Below are 18,332 nucleotides of genomic sequence, written 5' to 3'. Positions count from 1 at the left end.
AATGATCTGAATCTGCCAGAAAATGTATACCTCTTATCTCTAAGTTTGTGGTTGAAGTGATTTAAACTTGTGGTTTGAGATTTGATTGCAGTAATTTGTTGCGTGATAATTGTTACCTAGAATCCCTCACAATGAAAGCTTTGTAATTATAGAGCCACCTACTGGGTTATGTCAGAGAAACGCAAGTTTTCCAATACATTTACATTTAAAGGGATTGTCTAGAACTTTAAAGCAGTGTGGCCATGATGAGTTTTTGGTGATTTTCTTTCAACACTGCATATTTTCACTGTGTCAAAAACTTAACATCGTACAGTTTCAGCAAAGTGGATGGGATTTATAGAAATCTCCTGCCCACAGTTCTGCTTTTTAATTCCGCATAAACTGACCTACGGTGCGTGTTTCAAATTCACAACATGTCAATTTCTTCCTAGTACGCTGTGTTTTATGGGCAGACTTTTCCCAAAGACTTACATTAGACGCAGAAAATCCACAGGTAAAAGACGAACTTGCGTTTTAGTACGTTTTTCTGCTGAAACGCATAAAAATGCAAATAATCCGCACATAACTGTTTCAATTATGTTTTGCCAAATACCAAGAAGTTTAAAAAATAAAGCAGTTTGGTTTAAAACATGACACAACAACAAGAGAAAAAAACCAGTGTCAAAAACGCGATAAAAATGCATACAAGAAACGCAATGAAAAAAGGCAAAAATAGGTGCAAAATTTGTGCAGAAAATCTGCAACCTCAAAAACTCACCAAAAGCGCAGGCTTATATTGATGAATTTTATCCTTCTAAAACTTGGGGGGCATGACACCCTCCCCCTCATTGATTAGAAGTGGCTGGATGGGATTCATTGCACAGTTGCACAGCACAGTTCCTTCAGATATATAATGTCACGGCAGGAAACTGCACATCCGCCCTTATTAAAAAAAATAGGGGATAATGTGCAGTACACCATTGCGGCCACTATACAGGTAACAAAGCATCTCTGTTCCACTGCACAACTGCATCACATCTGGCTGCCAGCTGGTACAGCCGATCAGCAGGAGTTTGGCTGTTGAACCCCCACTGATCTGATAGGTAATCAGTATAAAAGTACTGGATAACTCCTTTAAGAACAGAATATACTAATGATGACATGTTGAACCTAAGTGCCCATAAGACTAACGATGGCCAAACTCGCCGATATTGAGGAGCTTGGCCAATGTTAGTGTAAGGAGTATGAAGGCCTCTTGACTCTTCTGATGACAAATGATGTAGGTACGAGATAAGGATCCGGCATGTCCAATTTCAGACTACCAGTCCTTTTGTTCAAGGCATGATAAGCTATGGCCAGAAGAGCCTGGCAGTCTCTAATAGAGTACACAGGAGCTCTCACAAGATTGAGCGCCCCTTTATATGGAGAGAAAGCTGCCATCCGACAGCCATCTATTGTATATCTGGGCCCTTAGTCACAATCTGCTTCTATTCAATTCACAAATATTTAATCCAGACTTAGAACATTTCCAGTAGCTCTGTAAAATAGAGATGATACTCAATATATTTAGATTTTTTCTTTCTGATGGTAACCAATATTAATAGCTGAGAATAGGCGTTAAACTAGGCATGTGGTGCCACCTAGTGGGCAGCTGATATTTACAGTTGCTTACTATTTCACAATATATAGAAATGGACATATAAAAAATTGGGAAAGGAGACCTAAGTAATTTTGTATGTTTAATTCATGGCACAAAATACAGACTCTTTTAAATTGAATATGCTGGAAAGTCTTTTTAATGGGTCTCCTGTGCAGCATATATATTACTCATACATAGTACAAGTTTTCATTTTTAAAAATTGCTATATCATAAATATGCAAACATTCACTGTATTTTATAAATGCCCCATCTATAGTTTAAGCTGTATGCATACCTTTAGCATTTTTCTATGAAGTGGGTTGATCTACGGTAAATTGTCAGTGGCAATTTGTTATCTTAAGATTTCTGAAGGTACACACGTGGTCAAAATTGTTGGTACCCCTCATTTAATGACAGAAAAACCCACAATGGTGACAGAAATAACTTAAATCTGACAAAAGTAATAATAAATAAAAAATCTATGAAACTGAACGAATGAAAGTCAGACATTGTTTTCAACCATGCTTCCACAGAATTTAAAAAAAAATAAAACTCAAGAAATCTGCCTGGACAGAAATGATGGTATCCCTGAAAATAATGTGACAAAAGGGACATGTTAAATCAAGGTGTGTCCACTAATTAGAATCACAGGTGTCTACAATCTTGGAATCAGTGAGTGGGCCTGTATAGAGGGCTACAGATACTCACTGTGCTGTTTGGTGACATGGTGTGTATCACACTCAACATGGACCAGAGGAAGCGAAGGAAAGAGTTGTTTCAGGAGATTAGAAAGAACATTATAGACAAACATGTTAAAGATAAAAGTTATAAGACCATCTCCAAGCAGCTTGATGTTCCTGTGACTACAGTTGCACATTTTCAGAACTTTAAGATACATGGGGCTGTAGCCAACCTCCCTGTGCATAGCCACAGGAGGAAAACTGATGACAAATCAAAGAGATGGATAATACGAATGGTAACAAAAGAGCCCAGAAAAACTTCTAAACAGATTAAAGGTGAACTTCAAGCTGTCATGTTGACAAGCCACAAAGCTTCTGGGAGAATGTCCTATGGACAGATGAGACAAAAATGGAACTTTTTGGCAAGGCACATCAGCTCTATGTTCACAGATTGAAAAATGAAGCATATCAAGAAAAGAACACGGTCCCTACTGTGAAACATGGAGGAGGCTCTGTTATGTTCTGGGGCTGCTTTGCTGCATCTGGCACAGTGTGTCTAGAATCTATGCAGGGTACAATAAAATCTCAAGACTGTCAAGGAATTCTAGAGAAATCTGCTGCTCAGTGTCAGAAAGCTTGGTCTCAGTCGCAGGTTATGGGTCTTGCAACAACATAATGACCCAAAACACACAGCTAAAAACACCCAAGAATGGCTAAGAGGAAAACATTGGACTATTCTGAAGTGGCCTTCTTTGAGCCCTGACTTAAGTTCTATTGAGCATCTTTGGAAAGAGCTGAAACATGCCATCTGGAAAAGGCAGCCTTCAAACATGAGACAACTGGAGCAGTTTGCTCTTGAGTGGGCCAAAATACCTGTCGAGAGGTGCAGAAGTCTCAAAATTGCCTCAAAAGGTTGTGCAACAAAATATTAAGTTAAAGGTACCATCATTTCTGTCCAGGCCTATTTCATGAGTTTTATTTTTTTTTTAATTCTGTGTAAGCATGGTTGAAAAGCAATGTCTGACTTTAATTTGTTCATTTTCATAGATTTTTGGTTTATTATTTCTTTTGTCATTCAACATTTCTGTGACCATTGTGGGTTTTTCTGTCATTAAACGAGGGGTACCAACAATTTTGACCACGTGTGTATATAAATTTACATGATTATGCTGGTTCCTAATCACCCAAAGTGATCAATTATTTTAATTTTCGTGACTTTCTTTTTTTTCTTGGCTTCATAATTTATAGAAACAATAACATGAGCAGAATAAGTGCTAATAAACATCGCTCATATCACTTTGTAACAGATCTAACAAGCGTTTTTTTTTTTCTAATTGCAGTTGAGCAACAAGAGCCAGCAAGTGTGACACTAGACGAGGAACCTGCAGAAAACATGGTGGTTGTGCACAATGATACCACTCCAACTGAAGCTGCAAAAGAAAATGGACACGATGAAACACCCGAAGCCACACCTACAACACCAGAGTCTGAGGAGAAAGCAAAATCTCCAGATCAAGCTGACGGAAATCAAACAAATGAAGTTGGGTTCAAGAAAGTATTTAAATTTGTGGGCCTCAAATTCACAGTGAAAAAGGACAAATCGGAAAAATCTGATCCTGTACAACTCCTAACTGTGAAGAAAGATGAAGTTGAAGTAAATGGCACAGATGGTCATGATGAACAAACTGATATTAGAGATGATGGAAAGAAAGAAAGTCAACAGGAGACCAAAGATAGTGAGCAGCCTGCTGAAAATGCAGAAGAGCCAGAACAGGCTGGTGAAAATCCAAAGGAAATACCAGAAGAAAATCAAAAGAAAGCAGAAGAATCTGAGGTAGAAAAGAAGTTCCCAGAGTCCCCTACAAATCCAGTTGTCACTGACACATCTTCACCATTTAGGAGATTTTTTACACAAGGATGGGCTGGACTAAGGAAAAGGACAAGCTTTAAGAAGTCCAAGGAGGAAGATCCACAGGAAGTTGAGAAACATATCAAAGCTGAAGAGCAGGAGAAAGTTGAAGTACCTGAAGTACCTGAAACTGTAAAAGAGGAGAGTGCAACTGAAACACAACCAGCTGCCGACCTTTCTGTGACACAGGATTTAAGTAAATCTTCAAGTGAACAGCCCAAAGTATCTACTGATGAAAACATTCAAAATATGGCAGAAGAAAAGTCAATAGAAGAACTTTCACCTATTAAAGAAGTAGAAGTCAAATTAGAAGAGTGTGTAAAAGTAGTTGAGGAGGTTACTCCAGTAACAGAAAATGCAGAGAAAACATCTGAAACAGTAACTTCAGCCTCAGAAGAAACTCCAGTGCCTGATGTAAAATCTGAAGTTCATATCTTGAAAGATGATGCTGAATCCCAGATAACTAATGGAATCACAGTGGCTTCTATCTCAACAGCTGCAGAAGGAATAAGTGAAGACTTGCAAGGAACAACAGATACTGTAGATGTGGATAATGATCAGCCACAGTTGGCTTCAAGTACTGAATCTGTAGAGCAGGAAAAAAGTCAAGAAGCCATCACCACAGAGGCCGAACTGTTGTCTTCACAAGAAAAAGCCAAAATTCAAGGCAGTCCGTTAAAAAAACTTTTCAGCAGTTCTGGCCTAAGGAAACTGTCAGGGAAGAAAAGTAAAAGTAAAAAAGAAGATGATAGCAAAGTAGAAGTTGCAACAGAAGCAGTTTCACCTGAATCCCCAGAGGCTCTAGAAATAGATGGTGGCGATAGCTCCCCGTCCTCTCCTGATGAGTCAGCAGAGACATCTCCCATAGAAAAACCATTAGATGAACCACAATATGCTGCAGAGGCAGAGGGAGAAGGAACTACTTCTGATGGTGAGAGAAAAAAGGATGGAATCACACCATGGGCTTCATTTAAGAAACTTGTCACACCAAAAAGACGTCCAAAGAGACCATCTGAAAGTGATAAGGAAGATGAGGTTGAAAAAGCAAAAACTTCAACTATGTCTTCTACTGAGAGTGCTGGTGTGGAAAATGTAGAAGAACCCAAAGAAATCAATGAAGACCAAAAACTTGAAAAAAGCACAGAGGAAAATAAGAAGAAGGTTGACAGTTCAGTGTCATGGGAAGCTTTAATATGTGTTGGATCTTCTAAGAAAAGAGCAAGAAAGACCTCTGATTCAGAAGAAGATGAAGGGATAAAATCTCCAGATGAAGCTAAGAAAACAGAAGACATTGTACCAGCTAAAGATATTGATTCTGACAGCCCCATTATTAGTTCACAAGAACAAAACCAAGAGAGCACATCACCAGATCAAGCTGGCAGTCCTACAGAAGCAGATGGAGCATCCACTTGGCAGTCTTTTAAAAGACTTGTGACTCCTAGACGCAAGTCAAGAACAAGAGTGGAGGAAAAAAATGATGAAACTGCAGGAAGCAACACAGAACAATCAACCTCAGAGGGTGAAGCTGGAAAAGAAGAAACTTGGGTTTCATTTAAGAAACTTATTCCAGGGCGAAAAAAGAAAAAATCAGATGGCAAACAAGAACATGCAGCTACCACTGAAACTGGTCAGCCATTAAGTGAAGCTGCTGAAGATGATTCTGATGAACCTGCAGTAGTTCCTTTAGCAGAGTTTGATGCTGCAGAACAAGAAAAGCTTGATACTCAAAAATCCTTGGAAGAAGCTCTACCTACTGTTTTAGGAGAACATGAAGAACTAATTCATGCCGTGACAGTTACAGTAATAGAGGGAGAAAGAGCAATCACCAATCTTGAAGAAAGGTCACCATCTTGGATTAGTGCAACTGTTTCTGAGACTATTGAACATGCAAAAGAAATTGAAGAAGCTGCTGATATAATTAAAACAGAAGTCACTATTGAAGAAACAGTGGTTCTAAGTGCTGTCTCCCAGGTTATGACTCAAATACCAAACACAATAATTAATGAGATGGAATTAACATCAGAAGCTTTAACTGCACTTGAAGAAGCAATAGAAAATTCATGTGCTGAAGAGACAACTGAAATGATATCTGCTGTTTCACAATTAGTTGGGTCAGTTGTTTCAACTGGAGAAGCTACGCCTATGCCAGAGGAAGATGCAAGCGTCAAGACTTTAGAAGACCAAAAGAAGCATACTGAAAATATACTACATGAAGTTGCAGAAAAGGCAAAATTAACTCTTGATACATTGCAAGCATCTCAATATATGACTGATCTTCATGCCTCGATGGATGCCCAGGAAATAATTTGTAAGTCAGCTCCTCTCTGTGTCGAGGAAGAAACAAATTTATCTCCTGTTTCCTTAGAAGAACAAGGTGATAAAAGTACAATAATATGTGTTGAAGCAACTGTTCATCAAATAGAAGTACAGAAAGATATAAATGCCCTCATTGACCCTTTTCTAAAGACAGAGGAGAAATGTGAAGATGCTTCTGATTCACTTGTTGTAGAAAATATGGCTCAAGAAAGTGCCACTGCATTGGAAGCTGCGTGTGCTAAAGATGATTCACTTTCTGTAGAAGATATAACTGTATCAAGTGAAGCACAGGCTGAAGATGTTATACCTAAATCAAATGAGGTGAAGTTAGAGGTTGCACCTCTATCTTATGAAGTGCAGACTGAAGAAGTTGTACCTGTGTCAAGTGAGCTACAGGCTGAAGAAGTTGTACCTGTGTCAAAAGAGCTACAGGCTGAAGAAGGTGTACCTATGTCAAGTGAGCTACAGGCTGAAGTAATTGTACCCTTATCAAGTGAACTACATTCTAAAGAAATCACACTTTTGTCAAGCGAAATGCAGCCTGAACAAGCTGTACCTGTATCAAGTGAGCTGAAACTTGATGAAACTGTACCTGTATCAAATCAACTGCAGTCTGAGGAACCTATTCTTGTATCAATCGAATTGCAGCCTGAAGAAGTAGTACTAAGCGTAGTGCAATCTAAAGAAACTGTTATTGTCTCAAACAAAGTGCAATCTGAGGAAGTTATTCCTGAAAGCAGTGATGTGCAGTTTGAAAAAGTTGTATCTGTATCAAATGAACTGCAACCAGAAGAAACTGTGCCTCTGTTAAATGAAGTGGGGACTGACGAACTACTATCTACATCAATTGAGGTACAACCTGAAGAAATGTCATCTGTCTCAAATGAGGTGAAACCAAAAGAAAGTGTCTCAGTGAAAATTGAGGTCCTTGTTGAAGTGGAAGTGAGTGCATCAAATAAACTGAAATCTGAATTTGGTTCTGTGTCAACCAAGCTAAAGAATATAGAAGTACAGAAGATTGAAGAAAATATACCTGTGTGCCATGATATTGTTGATGAAAGTGATGTTACATCAGCATCGGAGGAGTTGAAAGCTGAAGAAGGAATTTCTGTTGCAGAGAGATGTGCCCCTGCTGTGTCAGTTGAGGTGCAGTCTGAAGAATGTTTGGGTGTGCAAATTGAGGAACAGGTAAAAGAAAATGTTTCTTTATCAGATGCTAAGCAAGCAGAGGTGCAGGCTGAAGAATGTGTTACTGTGTCAAATTGCGTACCTGTTGGAGTATGTGCTATTGTGTTTGCTGAAGCAAAAGCTGAAGAACGTATCCCTGAATCTGCTGAGGCGGAGGCTGAAGAAAGTGATGCTGTGTCGGATGAAATGCAAGTTGAAGCATATGCATTTGTGTTACCTGAAGCAAAGGTTGAGGAAAGTACCTCCGAATCAATTAAAGTTCAGGATGCGGACAGTGCCCAAGTTTCATCTAATGTACAAGTTGCAGAAAGTTTCACAGGACCAGCTGATGTTCAGACTGAAAGAATTGTGCAAAAGTTAGAGGAGCTCCAACCGGCAGAAATTTCTCCTGTGCTTCCAGTTAACGAAATTGTGCAAGTTGTTGAATGTATCTCTTGGTTAGATGACAAGAAGAGTGAAATGGCTAGCCAAGTGCAGGCTGATCAAATAGCTCCTGCAACCATGGAACAAATAAGTGATGTAAAATCACAAGTCTCTGAGGCACAATCTGATATTACTCCTTCACTCCTTATACGGGGTGATGCAAAAGCAAGTACTGCTATTAGTGAGGAACAAAAGAAACATCCTCAAGAAGAAATAGTGGAAATGAAAGAGGAAGCTGTCACTACAGATATTCCAGAGTTGGAAAGCTCAGAGGCCACCAAAGCGGCTGAACCAGTTACTGCAGCTGCTGTGGAAGAACAGGTCTTGACAGAGACTGTAAAAACCATTGAAATACCCAAAGATAGAGTAGAGCCTTCAGAAGTAACTGATGATGACAAAAGATTTGAAGAGAGTGAAAGGTTGTCCAGAGGATTGCAGGTCGTAGCAGAGTCTGTCTCTCAGAAAGCTGCGGCTATTGTGGATGCTGCAATCGAAGCAGCTACAAACTGTTTTGTTGTTGATGCTAGCGGCCAAAGTGACAAACTTGAAGAAATGGCTGTATCTGAAAAAGTAGAAGTAACTGAAGAAAACACTGTCCAAATTATCACCATTGAATCGTGCAGTGCAACTATTGTACATAACGTTGTTGAAACGACAGTGGAAAAAGTAGTAACTAACAGTGTTCAAGAAGAGAATCTGGGAAATGAACTTAACTCACAACTTCTACAAACTGTACTTGTGCATGAGACCATCAAACTATGTCCACAGCTGGAAGAAAGTGAACAAGGAAAGGCAGAAGGAGAGCAGAAACCAGGGAAAGAAATTGAATCGGTTGTTTCAGTTCATGCTCAAGAGACAAATGAAATATCCACTCAGGCCTCAGAAGCACATGAAAAGGCACCGACTCTTGAATCCTGAGACCTCATGTAAGTTGCTGAAATCAATAAGTGTAATTTCCAAGTATTTATGTTTTATCTATAACTAAAGTGTTTAGTTCAGTTTTTACAGGTTTTGTTATAAAACTAATGCTATGTCTTGTTTTATGCATTTTTAGGGAATCTGTCAGCAGGATTTCACAATCCAAACTATATATATATGCGCATTAAACACCAAAGCACATCCCAAAAAAAGAGTCACACAAAATTCAAGGGGCCTTAACTCAAATCTTATATTTAAACCACAACCAGGGACATAAAGAGAAGCCAAACATCAAGTGTATATTGAACCAAATAAATCTTTTAAAATTAATTATTAAAACATATGACATAAAACAAAGTGCTGCCATTAGATTGCAGTGACACCATTATACAATATACCAACCAGGTATATATGATATAAATCAATGTGTTGGATAGCCTCAAAGTGACAAACAGTATGGGAATCTTAAAGTACAAACTTACAGTGTATATTTCAGCACTTATATGAATGACCGCTGGTTATGCAAGGTCCTGTCCGCCCCATCGCGTGTTTCACCCTTTCTTCATCAGCGGGCGTGGCATGGTTTTATTTCATATGTTTTAAAAATTAATTTGAATAAAAATTTATTTGGTTCAATATACTGTGGGTGTTTAAAGCTTTTCTCTATGCCATTGATTATGGCTTTATTTATATGTGCATGCACCTTTTTCAAAGACAAGTCCAGTTATACCTTTACAAGGCTCTGTATACTTTGGTAGATCCCCTTCAACACTGTAGTCTCTGTAAGTCTCTAGTGGTTTAGCAAGCTAAGTCTGGGCACTGATACATTCAAGTGCCTGTATGTGCCTGTCTGAGTTTTGTGCCAAACTAACTATGTGTGTGTGCATGCTCCCGCTGTAATCCTTGCTGTGGGCCCGATCTTTGGACTTACTGACTTGTGTCTGGTGGCTGTGTCATTGCAGAGATGAGCCCACTGGACGACGGCTATTTGATTAAGGGATGACGAGTTTCCAACCGGGGCATGATACCACAGCTGATTTGCTGGAGGGCCCTCCGGTGTTTAACGGATGTCGGATCCTGTGGATTTTGGCTCCGCGGATAGTGCTTGATGGAGACGACACACGTCCTCCTCCTTCAAGCTCTCACCTCGCTCTCCTAAGATAGCCACCAAACAAACCCCTTCCTGTCAGGCACTTCCTCACAATTGCTTGCACTTCGCCCAGGCCTGGGGCTCCATCTGGTTTGGCCCATATTGCAGTTCACACCAGCAGAACAGAGTCCATTTAATATAACATAAGTCTCTGAATAGTGGTTTCTATTTCTCCTCCCAGAACTGGTTAGCTTCTAATAAGAGGTTCAAATGCTAGACCCTTCCAATGAAATATGAACACATACAATTCCTAGCAACTCTGAATAATTCCACAGGAAAAAAAGAGATTCTAGCTTTAAATAAAACAATTTATTGAATACATATAATAAGACAAACAAAATAAATAATGGGGTGCTGGGTGGGAGAAAACTTCCAATAGGGAGAAGTGCAAAAGTAAAGCCGGGTTGCCTGAGGACCGCAAAGCAGCAACAACAATCCGAACAAAGGCTAATTGAGTGAATCAATGCAGTCAATAATAATGCATATCATGGTTAGAAACACTGCCACTGGTTGTAGTATAGTAAAGTGCTTAGGGCCTATGTTGTAAAGCAGTTTACCACCCATATCAACAGTCATGACAAACAGATAGTAGATACTACCATTAGCCTAAGATATGTACAAGTCCTGAGCATGAATATTGATAATGAGAGAAAAGAGATTAGCTATAAAGTGTCTAGTGCATAAATCATGAAAGCAATCTTTGCCAAACTCGTGCAGGTACAAATGCATAAGTGGTGAAAAGATTAGAAAAGTATACTGTATCTCCTAAATGATTATTTGCATTAGACCATCAAGCAGCCAGAAGGTCAGCCGCACCTCGCCGACCCCTATGCCGTTTCGCTCACTCTTCTTCCTGTGGCCGGTGATTAGTACTGCAGGCAAAAATATTGTCAATTCTACATTACTAATAAAATAGAACAGTAGCTGCAAATTACATGCAAATGGTTAATGTAGGTGACAGTCAGCGTCATGTTCCAAATCACCTCACAAATTCAATCACTGATTTCTCAGTAAGTGAGAAACAGACTTGTCATGTAAAGGTATTGCTGGACTTGTCTTTGAAAAAGCTACATGCACATATAAATTCTTTGGAGTGTGAAATCATGCTGAAAGATACCCTTTCAACTGAAGGTCCATGCTGAAATGTGTTGACATCATTAACTGTCCTTTGTGAAAAGGCAAGTTACATTTTGTATTTCCCAGCAAGCTCTGCATGGCCTAAAAGCCACCTCAGGTTTGATGTCTCCTTAAAGGGTTTTTCAATGACCTTTGTATTGATGACTTATATTTAGGATAGGTCATCATTGATCACTGGGTTCTGACACCTGGCTCCCTCATCAATCCTCACCCATCAGCTGTTATCACCTCTGGTAGCAGCTGGATGTTAACAGTATGCTGAGCTGAACTCCATTCACTCCATACATTAAAAAGAATTGGAGCTGATCTGTAAGACCCCTTAGTGGCTACTGAATAGTGTAAGGAGCTTCTGTTTTCCACACTATGCACTATTTTCATCCAGCTGCCACTTAAGATGATAACAGCTAAAAGGAAGGGGATAGCTCAGCCAAGCATCCTCTGTTCTCTGCCAGACATCACAGATCTTGCCCTCCCCAGACATTATCTGTCGGGGACAATGGTAGGCTCCCATACACATTGGACGGTTGGCTAATTCCATCAATATTGTCAGGTTTAGCTGACGTTAGTCCAATGTGTATGTGAGCCATAAAGCTCTGAAAATTTCTAAAACAAATGAATAGTAGAACTTTGTTATAACCTACAAATTCTAAAAGAAATATCACAGGGATACAGCACTCTGTACCGGGTCCATTAGCATCTATTTCTTATCAGTGATTTACAGTTAAGCTAATCAAATTTATTGATGACATGTCATGTTTATGCAAATGTAACATCTATAATTATTTTGCAATTATAAGGGATGTGTACACTCACTGGCCACTTTATTAGGTACACCTGTCCAACTGTGTGTTAAGACTTAATTTCTAATCAGCCAATCACATGGCGGCAACTCAGTGCATTTAGGCATGTAGACATGGTCAAGACAATCTCCTGCAGTTCAAACCGAGCATCAGTATGGGGAACAAAGGTGATTTGAGTGCCTTTGAACGTGGCATGATTGTTGGTGCCAGAAGGGCTGGTCTGAGAATTTCAGAAACTGCTGATCTACTGGGATTTTCACGCACAACCATCTCTAGGGTTTACAGAGAATGGTCCGAAAAAGAAAAAAAATCCAGTGAGCGGCAGTTCTGTGGCCGGAAATGCCATGTTGATGCCAGAGGTCAGAGGAGAATGGGCAGACTGGTTCGAGCTGATAGAAAGGCAACAGTGACTCAAATTGCCACCCGTTACAACCAAGGTAGGCAGAAGAGCATCTCTGAACGCACAGTGCGTCGAACTTTGAGGCAGATGGGCTATAGCAGCAGAAGACCACACTGGGTACCACTCCTCTCAGCTAAGAACAGGAAACTGAGGCTACAATTTGAACAAGCTCATCGAAATTGGACAGTAGAAGATTGGAAAAACGTTGCCTGGTCTGATGAGTCTCGATTTCTGCTGCGACATTCGGATGGTAGGGTCAGAATTTGGCGTAAACATGAAAGCATGGATCCATCCTGCCTTGTATCAACGGTTCAGGCTGGTGGTGGTGGTGTCATGGTGTGGGGAATTTTTTCTGGGCACTCTTTGGGCCCCTTGGTACCAATTGAGCATCGTTGCAACGCCACAGCCTACCTGAGGATTGTTGCTGACCATGTCCATCCCTTTATGACCACAATGTACCCAACATCTGATGGCTACTTTCAGCAGGATAATGTGCCATGTCATAAAGCTCGAATCATCTCAGATTGGTTTCTTGAACATGACAATGAGTTTACTGTACTCAAATGGCCTCCTCAGTCACCACATCTCAATCCAATAGAGCATCTTTGGGATGTGGTGGAACGGGAGATTCGCATCAGGGATGTGCAGCCGACAAATCTGCGCCAACTGTGTGATGCCATCATGTCAATATGGTCCAAAATCTCTGAGGAATGCTTCCAGCACCTTGTTGAATCTCTGCCACGAAGAATTGAGGCAGTTCTGAAGGCAAAAGGGGGTCCAACCCCTTACTAGCATGGTGTACCTAATAAAGTGGCCAGTGAGTGTATATCGTCTGTACAGTTTGACGGCAAATTCACAGAAAAATATCCTAAGGTTGAAACCCTTCCAATGACACCTTTTAATATGTTTCAGTGATGAAGCTGTACCGTCACTTTTATGTTTACGATATGAATTCACTTGTATATTGTTTTTCTATTTAAAAATTGCATATATATATATATATATATATATTTTTTTTTTAAATTATTTTATAAATAGAATTATTTGATATAACCTAGTCTCCTGAGATTTGGTATGCAGTGATGCCAAAAGAAACAGTAAGGGTACATTCCCAAAACATAATAAACAGCGCAGATATCATTTGCATAATTTTAGCGTGAATACCTGCGGGAAAAGGGAGGAAAAAGAAACCACACAGGTTTTGCTATGTGGGAATGTACCCTAATGATTTCTGGCAATGGATGCAAGTGTAGATGCATATGTATCATAGCTTTGCAGAATTAATATTTTTTCAAAGTGAATCTGTCAGATTGGTTATGCCTAGTACACCCTTTAGTCTGTAATTCATGTTGCAACATACCTTTGTGGTTACAGATGGATTAGAAATGTTGTGAAAAGCTATTTAATATAAAAAGAAGCTGGCAAGGGCCTTTAGAGAGGTCCTAGTCCCAGCTCCAGTTCTTCTCGTTAAACCCTAACGCCAGTTCTTTTTGCCTTGATGAAGGGCTGCCCCTTGTGATATCACTGCAGTTGTACTAAACATTTTATTGAGGCACAAGGTGAATCAAGGAAAAGTCCTCAGTTGTCATGCATAGAGAGAAAAGCTTTAGTGATTGTTTGGATGTAAATGACTCCCAGAACACCCATGACATAAAATTTACATATTAGAACAAAGTGGATTTTCTCAACATTCCTAAATCAATTTTGCAGCCACACAGGTATGGTGTTACCTTCTCCGTACTGTCAATGGTTTACTGGGTACAAATCATCATACCGATTCCTCTTAAAGGTGTTGTGCACTACCTGGACAACCACTTTTTATACAGTCATTGCCGAAAGTGTTGGAAACCTTGAAATTGTTCTAAAAAATGAATTGTTTCTTCCAGAAAATTATTACAATTATACATGTTTTTGCTATACACATGTTTGTTCCTTTTGTGTGTAAAAACAAGAAACAGAAAGAAAGGCAAATTGGACATCATTTCACACAAAACCCTACAAATTGGCCAGACAAAATTGTTGGCACCTTTCCAAAATTGTGGGTAAATGATTTAGTTTCAAGCATGTGATGCTCATTCAAACTCACCTGTGGCAAGTAACAGGTGTTTGCAATATGAAAATCCCACCTGAAACCAGGTAAAAAGGGGAGAAGTTGACTCAATCTTTGCATTGTGTGTTTGTATGTGCCACACTAAACATGGAGAATAGAAACAGAAGAGAACAGATATCAACAATCTCAAGGTTACAAGTCCATCTCCAGAGATATTGATGTTACTTTATCCACAGTGCACAACATAATGAAGTTTACAACTTATGTCACCTATAGCTAATCTCCCTGGATGTGGACAGCAGAGAAAAATTGATGAAAGGTTGCAAAGCAGTATAGTTGGGATGGTGGCTAAGCAGCCCCAATTAAATTTCAAAGAAATTCAAGTTGCCCTGCAGGCTCAGGGTGCATCAGTGTCAGGGTGAACTATCCATACATTAGAATGAAATTTAGTGCTATGGCAGAACACCCAGTTGGACCCCACTGCTGACACAGAGACATAAAAAAGCTAGACTGCAGTTTGCCAAAATGTATGCAAGTATGCCAAAATCCTTCTGGGAATTTGCCTGGTTGATAGATGAGACCAAGACAGAGACAGATGTGCTAAAACATCATTCTACTGCTTTCCAAAAATAGAATGAGGCCTACAAAGAAAAGAACACAGTACCTACAGTCAAATATGGTGAAGGTTCAAATATGTTTAGGGGTTGTTTTGCTGCCTTTGACACTTGATGCCTTGACTGTATGCAAGGCATCATAAAATCTGTGTGGGTCCCAGTGTAGTGCCTAGGGTCAAGAAACACCCAAATATGGATGGAAACAAAGTGCTGGAGAGTTCTGAAGTGGCCCAAAATGAGTCCGGAACTAAATGAAATTTAACACTTATGGAGAGATCTTAAAATTGCTGTTGGAAGAAGGCACCCTTCAAAGAGACATGGAGCAGTTTGCAAAAGAAGAGTGGTCAAAAATTCCAATTGAGAGGTGTAAGAAACTTGTTGATGATATAGGAAGTGACTATTTGCAGTTATTTATTCCAATGGGTGTGTAACCAAATATTAAATTGAGGGTGTAAACAATTTTCTCCAGCCTGGTTTTGGAGTTTTGTATGAAATTATGTCAATTTTGTTTTTTTGGCAATGATTGTATGATGTAATTCCACTGTAAATTGAAAAAAACAACAACAAAGAGCTGTACTATAGTTTAACTTACTGTACCGTTCCAGCTATGTCAACACCTGGTCTGCCAGGGTTCGCATGAAATTCTTATGCCAAATGAGCCCTGCAGCCAATCAGTGACTGCTACAGGGCTGTCTGCAGAGCTTATGGTGCATAATAATGCCACGTAAACCCCTGATAGATCCAGTGGTGACATCATTGGAATTGCTCTGATGTGGTGGGTAAGTATGCTTTTTTATTTTATAAGGGGGACTACAAAATTTAATAAGGGGTTATCCAGGTGGTGGTTGCATTTAATACTAGAAGGTAAACTTTGGCTAATGGATTCTTTGGACTTCTGTTCATTGGCCAGGTCAGTGATCTCTGGCAGTTGGAAAGGAGCTCTGGGAATTGCTTAGCTTCTGGGATCCCTAGTGCTGCCTTTGATTAGACAGACTGGCACAATGTCATCTGTGCATCATGATGGTGTCACACCAGCTTGGCTAATCCAAAGCCACTGCGGGGATCTCTGGCCGAAGGACTGGAGTCCCGAGAAGCAATCCGCCAAACTCTACTTGGAAGACTTCTATTGATCCTATAATAGTATTAAAAAATGGCAGGACATCAATTTTGTCATCTTCTGGTCTTCTAGACCAAACTCTGACAACTTACAGCAGTTATGTAGAGTGAAATGCAAATTATTAGAAAATGGCCATTTAGTGCAGAATTTTTAGATATTTTTTCCAATAATACTGTTCACTTTTAACAACCTTGTTTCTTCTTACCAGTTTCCAGATATTCAAGAAGAGAAACTGAAGAAACGAGAATGTGAAAGCTGCTGAAGCTACTAACGAGGTGGAAGCTGTAATGTGAAGAAAGCTGACATATCTAAATTATGAATTCTGAAGATGGAGCACACATGCCTTCATTGATAAGAATGAACTATCTGACAATCCTGAGGTCTCATCAGGAGCATTAACCAGATTTGTCACTTGCTGATAAATATTTAATTATCTTTCCAAGGCTTTTCTGTGTTCTTGTTTAGAGGCTAAATACTAGAAGGCAGAATCCTGGGGAGTTCTATTCCAAGTTGCCTTTTAAAGGTACCTGGCACCAAAGTCTTTCGTCTGGATTAAGGCTGTATGTTTGAAATATCATAAAGTTTATTGCCAGAGTTGTGTTAAAGCTGTTTGAAATTGGAGGGAGACAACTTGTGTATTTATGTGTATATCTTCATCCTGTTTTTCATTTTAATTACTGTATATTTCATTTTATTTCCAAGTATATATATGTATCAAAGGAGAAATAAACCAGAAACTAGCCTAGCATATAATGCCTTACAATTGAAGCTACCTGCATGGGAACAACACATAATATTTTAGCAGCTTTTCCTTAAAATGCGACTTGTCTAACCAAGAGCTAGAACTGGCAATGCAACAGAACTTTAGATATGTTTGCTGTAGAAGCTGTTTACAGTGACATTTAAATTATTACCCAAAGTTATTATAAATGATACATACCTATATTAAGTGCACTATAAACTTTATTAAGACACAGTTTTATTTTTTATTTTTTTTTACTTTTGCTTTTAAATCTGTCACATATATGATCTCTGTAACCATATTTTGCACCTGAAATATTCACTGGGGACAAAAGTGACTCGCTCAAGAATGAAAGGTCTTGGAATATTCCATATTTCTGGTGTCCACAATTCTTGTGAAGAATCCCCATCCATGTTTGATCTGCAGATTTTTTAATTGGCTTGTTTTTTATGTGTCTTTCATTATGCTTCTGTACATTTTGCTAAACTGTGATTTTTAAACAATATAAGTTTAAATAAAATTCTTGCTTTTACTACTGTTCTCGTCTTATGCATCAATATGGAAAGCTTGTTATCCTTACATCTTCTTAATTAATATCATTAACTAATAATACACAACACAGCATCATCTTTTAGGCTTTCTTAGCACATGCATGTTTTCGGGAGTTGTGAAATCCATTTTTACACATATCCACACGTACACAGGCAAACACATTAAAATCTATGGTGATCCTCACACCTCTGTGTTTTCACACCCACTGTGTGTTCCACATGTAGACATATCCGTTTTTTAAGGAGGCACGAATGACAACATGTACTTCACACGTGCACATGGATGACAAAGTGTGCTGTCCATGTGACACGTACTGGAAATTACAGCTATCAGACATCCAATATTACTAATAAAAAAAAAAGTGTAAGCCATTCCACCAGCATCAAGGTGTACCCAAATTTGGAATGGTCCTAACCTCTAATGTTAAATCCTTGCCATCTTTCATTGTGACATTTGTGTGAATAAGTGTCGAGCAGGGCCAGGTCCAGAACATGAACACACAGCAAATGGGAATATATATAAATGTAATGTCCAACTCAAATGAAAGGAGACCACACCCATGCCTGCGCTAAATGCAGAAATCTGAGACTAAACAAAAAAAATGAACTGGAGTATAAGGTGGTGCACATGCAAAATAAGAGCATGTTGACACTGGTCATTAACTAATCAAAACCTAAGACATAGACAAAATGAACATATACCCTGCTGGAATTCAATA

At 39.2% G+C, this 18,332-nt stretch overlaps 1 protein-coding gene across 2 annotated transcripts in view; it reads left to right on the top strand.

Moving 5' to 3' along the window:
* Positions 1 to 17,594, top strand: part of AKAP12 (A-kinase anchoring protein 12) — a 250,664-nt gene extending 233,070 nt beyond the window's left edge. For both annotated transcript variants that reach the window (XM_073557650.1, XM_073557651.1), the window contains 2 exons: positions 3,639 to 9,060; positions 16,529 to 17,594. In XM_073557650.1, the coding sequence (XP_073413751.1) occupies positions 3,639 to 9,052 (5,414 nt within the window). In that variant the 3' untranslated portion in view covers positions 9,053 to 9,060; positions 16,529 to 17,594. The remainder of the gene's footprint in view (positions 1 to 3,638; positions 9,061 to 16,528) is intronic.
* Positions 17,595 to 18,332: the final 738 nt, after the last annotated feature.

The sequence above is a fragment of the Dendrobates tinctorius genome, unplaced genomic scaffold (assembly GCF_039654945.1).
Source record: "Dendrobates tinctorius isolate UK_male_01 unplaced genomic scaffold, ASM3965494v1 ptg000250l, whole genome shotgun sequence".
NCBI lineage: Eukaryota > Metazoa > Chordata > Amphibia > Anura > Dendrobatidae > Dendrobates > Dendrobates tinctorius.
Note: the sequence above shows the minus strand (reverse complement) of the source record. Positions and strands in the feature narration are given on the sequence as shown.